General features: G+C 41.1%; 1 protein-coding gene across 1 annotated transcript; it reads right to left on the reverse strand.

The window, feature by feature from the left end:
* Positions 1-7,380: 7,380 nt before the first annotated feature.
* Positions 7,381-12,224, reverse strand: LOC138956702 (uncharacterized). The gene is made up of 2 exons (XM_070327991.1): positions 12,028-12,224; positions 7,381-7,970 (listed from the first exon to the last, which is right to left on the reverse strand). The coding sequence occupies exons 1-2, from the start codon at positions 12,179-12,181 to the stop codon at positions 7,381-7,383; spliced, it is 744 nt and encodes a 247-aa protein (XP_070184092.1). The 5' UTR covers positions 12,182-12,224.
* Between the last annotated feature and the right edge of the window lie 199 nt (positions 12,225-12,423).

A 12,423-nucleotide genomic window follows, 5' to 3' on the forward strand; every position in this document is an offset into this window, starting at 1 on the left:
AGTGTTCAACTAATGATTTTTACTTGGCTCCATCTTAACACATTGCATTCAATGAATTATTCAATGAGTCAACCTGAAAAATATCTTTAGAAGACAATGAAAACGCGGCAAAGCCAGTCTAATCAAATAGGTTGGATCAACTACCATCAAGAGTTACATTTTTAACGTAATCAGTATGAACGCTTTAGGCGTAGCTCGAGAGAAAAGTTAAGACTTTGTTCACAAATAACATATATTCTTGGATGTGATTACTTGTGGCTCCTGTCTTGACCACCTGCAATGGGTGCCCGATGGATTGCCACCTTGAAGTGGTCAGGGGGTGTACGTGTCTCAGCCACCCATAGAGCTATGCCCGTAGAAGATTTGTCTCCTGGTAGGGTTATTCAAGTTGGACAGATCGAAGGGTAGAGGTCTGACAAAGCACGATACACTGGTCCTCCAGGTTGGGGGTTGGGCACTGGGCTAACAACCCAGTCCCTTAAAAAAGTTTTCTACTGAAACAGCATCAAATGCTGCTCTACATCATACTGTCACAACGGGCAGTAAGTAAATGAATAACAATGAGTGAAGGTAAAACGTAACATAAGCGAGTACGTACCACTGAATCTACATGTATCAAGATAAATGCGTACCTGTCGTCTAGCCAGCACAACCCTTCCCTGTTCATCTGTGTTATGTTCCCAAAGTTCAGCAAATGGCTGAACAACGCGAAGCTCCATGTACAGCGTGTCTGAATCAGACAGAGTCTCAGACGAGGAAAGGGTAAGAGTTGTTCTTCCTTTCTCATCTTTTCCACTGCCAATGCCATATTCCTGGAAAAAACCCACACGATTAAAGGTTTATTATCATACAAAGTAGATACAACTGCCATGTTTATGGCGCACTCTAAGGCTAAAGTCACTCATGCATCTGTCATTGTTAGTTGAGTGAGAGTTTCTACCCCCCCCCCCCCCCCCCCCCCCGCGGGTTAGGGGGAGTCCCATATTGGTTGGGACGAGAAATAATTTACCCGATGCTACCCAGCATGTCGTAAGAGGCGACTAACGGTTCTGTTTCTCCTTTTACCCTTGTTAAGTGTTTCTTGTATAGAATATAGTCAATATTTGTAAAGATTTTAGTCAAGCAGTATGTAAGAAATGTTAAGTCCTTTGTACTGGAAACTTGCATTCTCCCAGTAAGGTCATTATATTGTACTAGGTTGCAAGCCCCTGGAGCAATGTTTTGATTAGTGCTTTTGTGAACAAGAAACAATTAACAAGTGGCTCTATCCCATCTTCCCCCTTTCCCCTATCCCATATCCTCCCTTTCCCCGTCGCGATATAACCTTGAATGGTTGAAAACGACGTTAAACACCAAATAAAGAAAGAAAGAAAGAGTTTCTACAAATATAAAAACCAGCAAAACAACACTAAATCGGCATTTACATTTTTGTGTTGCAGCTGTGGGGTTTGTTGATTTTGTGTCAACCATACCGTAAAAAAAACCAATGGTGGTTTCAAGTGCAAGTAAAAAATCTGGAAAAGTCAGCAACAAAAATTTGAAGAGCAAAAACTCGATGGACTCCACTTTGGAGGGTGTTGTTTGCAATTAAAAAGACAATGTCATCAGACCCTAAATCCTAGACAAGTTTCAAAGCTCTAGTTTACACACATTAAAGAAAACGAACATGTTCTATTCTTAACCCGGACACAACCCCGCTGTAACCTTGGTTGGTTACTTTAAGTTTTACGTCCTCACAGGACCTAGAGCCTATTAGGGACATGAAGTGTTTATATGCTAAAATACACCTTGAAATTGGCAAGGATCAATCACACGTTCATAATGTCTGCACGTTTTTCATTAGAAAAATCATATTAATTAATCTAGACCAATCAGATGTAAACAGGATAGTCCTTGTGTACATGTTCATCCATAGGTCCTAAATCAACACTTTCTGCGACCCTATCATGTCTAGCACATTCACCACGACCTCTGCTTTGAACACGACCACCACGACCACGAACACGACCACGACCACGACCACGACCACGCCCTCTCGGTACTGATGTACTTGTCGAAGATATTCTCCTCAGAATAGTCAGAATCAGACTCACCGTTGTCAGGTTGTTCAACATAAACATTGCCTTCTTCGTCGGAACTGTTTTCCTCATCGCTGACATCTCCATTACCACATCAAATATAAAGCGATGAACGTCTTCCACATCATACCTACGCACAAACCTCGACGCCATCTTGGATCACATGAAAAACCTCAAAATACACACTTTAAAATCGCTTTTCAATAACACATGGAGGCAGCCATTTGTAGTAAACTCACGTGACTGACCATGTGATAAAAGTCATGTGATTTGATCATGTGACTAGCGTGAGGGCTGTATTTAGAACAGTGACCTCACAGCCGCGCGTAGATGCGCGGCTGCTAGCGAAAGGCTTAAAGCTCCAGCTGAAGAATATAAAACGATTCAGAAATGTTTCATAATTATTCATTTCTTCACCAATACTTGACCCCACTGTGACTTTGACATTTGAATACATTTCCATTATGTTCAGAGGTCCTCAAACACTGGAAAATTAGGAAGTTTCAAAGATCTAGCTTCAAAAACGCTTCTTTAAAAATCGTGTTTTTTAGTAGTTTAGGGTGTGACCTTGAAATTTGACAACGTCTTATATTAGTTAGTAAATAGGGAGAGTTTGTGAATTCATCAAACTTAACTTAAAAATGTTAAGGTAATGACAATGTTGTACTTTTTTAATAATCGACCATACCGTGTCCTTGCTATTTGTTAAGTATTAACCACAACTCTGTCTGAAGGTCAGTGATGCCTGAAAATGTGTGAAGTTTCAAAGTTCTGGCTTTACAATAGCTAAAAAAAACCAAGTTTGTTTTGATGAGCGGACCGACGCCTGTGTGACCATCCGGAGATTCCAAGGATTCACTGATTACTCATGAGATTTAAAAAAAGCAACACAACAGAGAGAGAGAGAGAGAGAGAGAGAGAGAGAGAGAGAGAGAGAGAGAGAGAGAGAGAGAGAGAGAGAGAGAGAGAGAGAGAGACTCACACACACACACACACACACACACACACACACACACACACACACACACACACACACACACACACACACAGAGAGAGGAAGTGAGATATTGAATGGATGGATGGATGGTTTATTCATTAAAGCCATAGCCTAATATGAAGGTGTGTGAAACAAAAAGAAAAATATACATATATGAATAAATACATAAAAGACATTAAACGTGACGGATCATACAACATCAAATAATTAACAATACAGCTGTACAGTATGGATACATACATGTATAATTATGCATACGAGAGAGAGAAGAAAGAAAGAGAGAGAGAGAGAGAGAGGCAATGTGAAAGAGAATATGAGAGAGTGAAGCAAGATGAAAGAGAGTGTGTGTAAGGCAAGGTGAGACACAGATAGACCAACAGACAGACATAGTCTAACCTGCCGAAAGTCTTCAATATCCAATCGTCCGTCCCATACGTAGAGGTCGACATCGGCAAAACGTTGTTTACTGGCGAGCCTCTTGTGAGAACCGTAAACTTTGGCATACAACGTCGGTTGTCCCTGGGTTCGCCCGCAGTGGGTACAGACGTAAGATGAAAATCGATCCGTGGTGATACAGACAATGCCATCTGAAGTGACCTGGAAGTGTGCGCTGCCTTCCCAAATAATGGCCCCTACCTCTGCTGAAGAAGCAGAATCATCTGGCACGAGTGGCCTTACCCTGCTAAGAATCGTTTGGCCGGATTCGTTCTTGGTAGCACGGTACACACGCACCATAGTCAGATCTGCATCGGATGGCAGAAAGTGTGGCAGTTTGATTTCAACAGGTCGTTTGAACCGAAAATCGGAACCAGCCCAGTATTCTACCAGTGGGCTAACAACAAGATCTTCCTTCGGGAACTTGAGTGTTGCGCATATACGTTCCTCGTTAGCGCACACCGCGGTAAAAACTCTGACAGCATCGTCAACGGCATCGGGTGGCACATGCAAGACAACATCGGAGTCACGTTTTCGTAGCAAGCCACCACCAGGAGTGACGCATTCGGAGTGTTGCCATCGCGGACACACAATGGTCTTGGAATGGTCCGCAGTACTACTGACACCCGCTCCGAAGGTATGTTGACCAGGAACAGGTGGAGGCTTTCTTTCTGGTCCGCAGCTTTCGGTATTGTCACTCGGACCCGAACCGCTATCCTGCCCCGCTTCACCTGTATCTGGATTGTCACCATCTTCCAAAGGCATACTTATTTCGTTGGACACAGATGAAGAGGAAGAGGATGAAGAATGGCTGGAACTTGGAGAATCTGATAAATCCATTACCGTGTGCGTCAGAGAGGGAGACCTTGTGTTACGTGATTGGCTTTTACTCTCTGTACTCCGATTTTGAGGATCATTATCAGAAGTTTGGTTGCCTTCGACCACTTTCTCCAAACCTGCAACAGCAGACATTAAGTTATCATCAGTATTAGAGAGGTTCTCGTCTTTTAGAGCACTTGTCTGCTTCTCATAAGGGACTGCATATTCATGAGGGAGGTGCTCCATGCAGGCATCGACCTTTAGGAGTCTTCCATATCTTGAAAACGACACAAAACTCATATTTATTATCACCACATATGATGCATTCGGAAAGTGAAATTCTGAACAGAAAAATATCTATTTACTTGCATGTCCTAAAAACCCAAAAGCCGTCGTTGCCTGGACTATCTTCTGCTACATTCTTGTTCTCGAGTATGTGAAAAAATTGATACACAACTTAAATAACAACACAAGAATGGCAAACGCTTGATCGGTTAACAAAGCCGTGTAAACAAACATCATAACCGGCTTTATCCCATGACCTGCCTCATTGTCTCTGTTAGCTGAGGAGGTAATTATTCTGGATAATCCATCACAACCATATGGATAATCCATCACAATCGAGTCTCGTACTTACCTGTCATTGGTCATTGTCTTTGATCTCAGAGTACAATTGAATAATTTATAGAGGTCATCGGCATATTTATCGTTAACTCGGGGACTATTTTCTTCAGCAAAACGATTGAGATATTCTGCGGTATAAAAGTCGAACTCACGTTTAGCTAACGCTCTACATACATTTTAACATTGAAGAAATAAAGAAAACAACAAAGAATACACACAATCTGCTGGGGTGAAAAGTGCTGAGTGAAGATTATGAGTTGGCCGAAGCGGTGTGAGAGAGAGAGCGACAGAGACACACAGTGATTCAAGGCGCACAACTCTAGTACTCTTCATAGGCAACCGCTTAGATCAATCCCGACAACAAAATCCTGATTCAAAATCCTGAGCGACGAAATAAGAATTAAACTAAAACAGTATGCTTACAGTTTTGTTCATTTGCTATCGCTTTTAGAGCATTGATTGCTAAATCTGGTTCAACAGAACAAGGCTGTCCTGTCCCACCTGTCGTCTGGTGCAGATCTATCTAGCTTACACTGAAAAAGTTTACCAACAACATGGAAATTGCCACTTACAAAGTTAGAGATACGGTTAAAATAAAAGGTGGCGAAGAAGGTCGGATCTTGCGCGTGTTATTTTTCAATTTTAAAGTTAACAACGGTGTCTAGGTTCAGGTCATGCATGCAAATAGATTTACAAGTTTTGACCAACATTGAAAAAAACAGCAGAACAAAACTATACTGCAGCGATAACTGCGGGCCTAAGACTGAACGACAGACATCAAAGTAAGGCTCACCTAAAATTAATGACGATTGAAGAAGTAAGTAATCCAAATTTGAACAATGCTTTTGTTTGTCTTTACCAACTCCTCTAGCAATGAAAATCTTAAACAAATGAGGCAGAGCGTTGTTTAGGGATCTGATAAACAAAGGGAAGTAAGCGCTCTAAATGCATATGACGTGTAATAGAGAGAGAGTTATTCAAAACCAGTCTTCTGGCACCCGAGAGAATAACAAGCATTGAAATGAAACATCCAAACAACGAAAATAACACTGGCAAAAACAAACTAGAGCTGCATTCATTGAACAGAGCTGGAGGCAGTTCAAATAACGCCAATGGCCAATTTTTGACGGGATCGAATCATAAAGGGAAATAAGCGCCCTAAAACATAAACAGCAAACAGTAAGTAAGAGTTATGACATTTAGGACAAGCACCGAAAAAACAAGCGACTTACCTCGTAGAAGTGATCCACCTCTAGCGTGTCAAAGCGCGGTGCATGTTTAAGCAGAGTCTACTTGTACAGTCGTACTTAACAACAAACACATATATATAATTATGTAGACTGACAAACCCAGTTGATAATGACACTGACAACTAATCTATTTAGAAATCGACAATGCAAATCAATGAATAAACCCAGAACAAAGGCGATGGTTCCATTAGCAATGGAAAGTATTGAAAAAGAATGTGAGTGACATAATATTGCACAGCGACTGGTGTATGCTCTCAACCAAAACAAAGTTCACACTGTGTTTTATTTAACGATTTTGTGTGTTGCTTATCTGTTTTGTTAGTAGCTTTTCTTCTTTATCAAACAGTAGTAAAATAAGATTAATAAGAAGAATACCGGGTCATATTGCTTTCACAATGTACCTGATTCGGAATGATCTGGCAGACGTTAGATTGCGAAGGGGTCGAAATCAAACGTCAGAAAATAAATTATGGCGGCGCACGCTCTTCGCTCTTTTATGTATCCCTGAATTCATAATAAAACATTTGAAAACTCTTAACGAAGAATAACAACTTCCAAGCAATTAACAAGACCGTGAACGTCATTCAAACCATGGAAGAATTGGATGAATGAATAATAAATAACCTTTTCTTAACGAAGTTATGATTCAGTCGAGTCCCTTTGAAGTCTTGCTTTGCATGTTTATTTGTTTATTGTGAACCTACGTTTTGCCGAAATGTCTATTTCTCGTCAAAACTCTGCCTTCTGCGAAACATTATTACATCATATGCCAACTCGATGGCAGAATCGAAATCTTCTCTTTTCTTCTATAGGAATGCGGGACATGAGTAAACTTTAGTGCAGACTAAGAGACGGTATCCATCTCCCACCCCCGTGTCGCTAAAGTGGCACGTAAAAGACCTCGGTCATTCTGCCATAAGTGCAGGTGGCTGATTACACCCAAACACGCATGCACCTGGGTAGCGCGACTCCGTTGCTGCTAGCTTTCCACTGGGAGGAAGCGACCCGAATTTCCCCAGCGATAGGACAATACAGTAATACAAATGAAAATGAAAATGAAATAATGCCGAACCCCTCCCCCCCCCCCCCCCGCTCCCATCCCACACCCCTCACAACCTAGCCCCCCTTACCTGCTACTACTTTATGACGAACGTCTAGTTCTGGTTAAGAGTCTTCTCTAGTAAAACCTTCTGTTATCATCATCACCCTCTGAAGACTCGATGGCCGAGTCCACGTCGTCTTCCTCGTTCTCTTCCAGGAATTGGATAAACTCGTCCAGCTTTTCAGCCAGAGCTCTGGGGACCTTCCCGGCCTTTGACCCCTCCATTTGGTGCAGCTTCTCGGATCCCTGCACGATGTCGTACACGCTGAGACCCATAGCGTTGACACTCAGCACGAACAACGGGCTGGTCACCACTCGGCCGAACAGTCTTGGTGCTGTGGCGGCCACCCCTCTGACCGTGGCATTGGCCGTGTCGACTCCTGCGTCCACCGCGTTGAAAAGCATCCTCGCGAAGGTGAAGATTCTCCCGGCCTGGTCTTTCACTAGCGTAGCATCAACTCCTCCTGGGGTTTCGAGGTGTTCGCCCAGACTGTCTTGGAATTTCTTCCACTTGGCGTCGATTTCTTCCAGCTTTTTCTTCTCGATGAAGTAGTGCACCATCGAAGTGCTGGCCCCCGCTATGGCAACTCCCGTCCCAATCCAGATCAAGATCAGCGACGCTCCGAGTGTAAAGGGTGCTGCGATGGCGCCTCCAATAGCCAGACCTGCAGATAGTAATTAAGAGTGGTTGGTTGGTTGGTTGTTTGTTTTTAAAGGTGCATAACTGACCAAAAAACTATGTCTATAATCTCCCCGAAGAGCTATTCAGTTTGTGTTTTTGTTTTGTTTTTTGTGTGTGCTTGAAATGACACTTTATTGTACATATTCAACACCGGCAGCTTACAGCACACACGTTTTAACGCGTACAACAATTTCTGGAAACTGATCTTCCAGGAGCAATGCTCAGTCAAGCGTGTCAGCAGAGAGCTTTCAAAGACGTTGGCTGTCAGTTGCTGTCCGCGACGTGACAGAGTCAACTTCTTAACGATTACTGAAATCCTCATAATACCACTGTCTGATTAGGAATGTACATGTTATTTTAGTATATAAGCGCATCTGTTATTTTGTTTAAAGAATACAAAACACATTGTTTTCGTTGAGTCTGCAAAGACCTAACGACAGTTTTAAAACTTTTTCTGACATGTCGCATAACATCATAATTGGTTTCTCAAATTACTAAAGATTTTGTGTGTAGTTTACGACATGTGTTAGCACAAAGCTCCGAAGGTTTGAAGACAATGCGCAGAGGAGATAAAACTGTACCGTATTTTGTTTCATTACCCGCTAAAACGGCTTCAACGTTGACACCTACACCGTTCAACATGGCATAACATTTTGTTTATTTCAATTCAACAATATATTTACTGTGCCACATCATACATGAACACACTGACGTCTCAACGTACATTCTCGTTCAAACACAACATTCAAATCATACTGTTTAAGTTTACTTATGAAAATTTTTGCAATTGATATAATGCGATTTATTTGCTTGTTTTTAATTTAACTGTATAACCTAAAAGGACATCTCGTTCACTGAAAACAATGTTTTTACCAATATGAATGGATATGTATATAATTCTGAACATATATCCAAAAATGTCTCATCTTTGTACAATTCCCACAAACAAGTTCAATAAAATCAATATTTCCACAATATTCGCACTTATCATTTTCTCTAATCTTCATTTTATCTAATATAAAGCAATATTTTTGGGATACACGTTATGCAAAATCTTCCAATGTAATAATCCTAATCGTTCTTCTTCTGTACAATTACGTGCCAACGTCCTATAACTTGTATCAAGCTGAACTTGATATTTATTTTGCCAAAAACGATGTAAGTCCGCCGTGTTATTTTTATTCTGGAGATCGCATGTCACAAACAATTCACTGTAAGCTCAGGCTATATATGAGTGATCTTAACAACGATCTAGTGAGTCGACACAGATGCATCTTGTGACTGCGGATTCCCGTCCGAAACCGTAAAACACTTTCTATTAGATTGTCCAAATTATCGCGAAGCACGTCAAGAAACCATTCATACCCTCCCTGATCACATCATTCACCTCTCCCACCTTTTAAACGGAGACAGACAGTATTCTCTAGGAACAGGAACATTTTATTCGCATTACACTCGTTCATTGAACGTTCAAGCCGCTTTGGGCAAACCAGAATCAATGCTCCACAAGCCGGTGTCACGAAATTTTCTTTCGCCGAAATATGTTTTTCTCCCCCACCAACACGCTCCACTCATTTTTGTACCAAAAACAATTTTTATGCAAAACCATCTTCTGACTACGGGTTAGGGGTAAGTTTGGGAATGGGTTAGGTATGTAAACAGTTTTAAAATGCGTCACTTTCTGGCGATGTTTGTGAACGAAGATTTCGGGTATGTCTTAATACCGAATTCCCGCGAACGGCGTCGATTGAATTCTTAGTTCACAAACATCGCCAGAAATTGACGCATTTTAAAACTGTTTACATACCTAACCCATTCCCAAACTTACCCCTAACCGGCCCGAAGTCAGAGGATGGTTTTGCAGAAGAATTGTTTTTGGTACAAAAATGAGTGAAACGTGTTGGTGGGGGAGAAAAAATATTTCGGCGATAGAAAATTTCGAAACACCGGACAACAACTTTAATTTCTGCACATCTCCTACCCATCCCTCTTCTTTTTACATTTAGTCAAGTTTTGTTATTACATTTAGTCAAGTTTTGACTAAATGTTTTAACATAGAGGGGGAATCGAAACGAGGGTCGTTGTGTATGTGTGTGTGTGCGTGCGTGCGTGTAGAGGGATTCAGACCAAACTACTGGACCGATCTTCATGAAATTTTACATGAGAGTTCCTGGGATTGATATCCCGGAACGTTTCTTTTTTTCGATAAATGTCTTTGATGATGTCATATCCGGCTTTTCGTGAAAGTTGAGGCGTCACTGTCACGCTCTCATTTTTCAACCAATGTGGTTGAAATTTTGGTCAAGTAGTCTTCGACGAAGCCCGGATTTCGGTATTGCATTTCAGCGTGGTAGCTTAAAAATTAATTGATGACTTTGCTCATTAAAAATCTGAAAATTGTAAAAAAAAATAAAAATGTATAAAACGATCCAAATTTACGTTTATCTTATTCTCCATCATTTGCTGATTCCAAAAACATATAAATATGTTATATTTGGATTAAAAACAAGCTCTGAAAATTAAAAATATAACAATTATTATAAAAATTAAATTTCCGAAATCAATTTAAAAACACGTTCATCTTATTCCTTGTGGGTTCCTGATTCCAAAAACATATAGATATGATATGTTTGGATTAAAAACACGCTCAGAAACTTAAAACGAAGAGAGGTACAGAAAAGCGTGCTATCCTGCTCAGCGTAACCACTACCGCGCTATTCTGGCTAGTCAATTTTATTGTCTTTGCCACGAGCGGTGGACTGACGATGCTACGAGTATACGGTCTTGGTGAAAAAATGCAGTACGTTCAGTGTCATTCTGTGAGGTACGACAGCTTGACTAAATGTTGTATTTTTGCCTTACGCGACTTGTTACTCTTCTTCTTCCTCTCCTTCCTTACTTTTACTGTCTTTCTTTATAATGATTATGCAACGTTTATTATGTTAATAATAGATTTGAACTATTTAGACGAATTGTTCAGCCGTTACTGCCTTACGTTGTACTGTGATGCAGGAACACCACTATAAGCTTCTAGCTTGTTGCTGTTACCTGTGTATTTTGTATACATGTCATGATTGTAACTTTTGTTAACATAAACTTATGTTCAAACCAAAAGCGTGCAGCGCAGGGCACGGTACTTTTCGCCGTCACTAGCAAGTGGCGAAAATCGCGCGGCGTGACCGGCTGTTTTCTCGTCGCTGGCTGAGTGTTGTTTTGTTCAGTGTCTTGCAGCTTGCTGGCTCGCGTGCACAAAGCTTTTTATGGCCCAATATGCAAACTGCCTATTTACATTATGCTTTACTTTCTCACAAATCTGTGCATAGGGAATGCATTCATTCCCGACCCATTCTTCTTTGACATAAACAATGCCAGCTTGAATCAAATGTTTACAAAACAGCGTTTTACTTTTTTATACAACGGCCGGGTTGTTATAATAAACACTCATCAAAAAAGGCATTACGCTCGCTCACAACATGCATTCTATTTTCTAACCATGTATTTAATACTTCTTTCCAAAAGTGTGGATGTATCAAATTCAAGCCAACGAAATCCTTGACACATGCTGAGCTTTGAAAACAAGCAAACATCCTTAAAGTCCCCAATATATGTTCAACAAAAGAGTCGGTATTATTTTCCATTGTCCGTATCATAATCAACTTTAATATTTTGGAAGAACTATCTAAGTCAAGATCAGGACCGGGCAGGCATAATCCTTTTATACCTTGATCATTCCTAATCTTGATTGCCATTAACTCCAGTGCTAAAATGAAGGCCAGAGATGTGAAAGGACAACCCTGACGAATTCCTCAATTTGGGGTTCTTATTGTTATATCACCACACAACAGCAATACCTTAACATCATTGTTTAGGGGCGAACGAGAAGAAGAAGAAGAAGAACAAGAAGAACAAGAAGAACAAGAACAAGAAGAAGAAGAACAAGAAGAAGAAGAAGAAGACTTAATTGTTTGAGCGTTCAGTGGCTTGATGTGAAAAGGGCAATTTATAACTGTACAACATAATCATTATGTATACTACCCTACCTGATCCAATGACCCCGGCAACGCCCCCGCTGACCTTGGCAATGTTGACATTGGAATAGTGCTTGTCAAGGTCATCAGCGATCCACAGGAAGTCTTCCTTCAGACTCCTCGACATCTTCAACAGCTGATCTTTCTCGCGTTTAATCGTCGTCATGATGGCGGCTAAGGGGCACAGAAAGCAGAAAGAAACAATCAGAGAAGGGGAGAGAACTCGAAAACGTTATTACAGTGAGAGAACTAGAGAGACAGGGAGAAAAACAGATAGACCGAGAAAACACACGGACACACACACACACACACACACACACACACACACACACACACACACACGCACACACTCGTACACACTCGTACACACACACACACACACACACACACGCACACACACACACACTC

The sequence above is a fragment of the Littorina saxatilis genome, unplaced genomic scaffold, assembly GCF_037325665.1.
Source record: "Littorina saxatilis isolate snail1 unplaced genomic scaffold, US_GU_Lsax_2.0 scaffold_2231, whole genome shotgun sequence".
Classification (NCBI taxonomy): Eukaryota; Metazoa; Mollusca; class Gastropoda; order Littorinimorpha; family Littorinidae; genus Littorina; species Littorina saxatilis.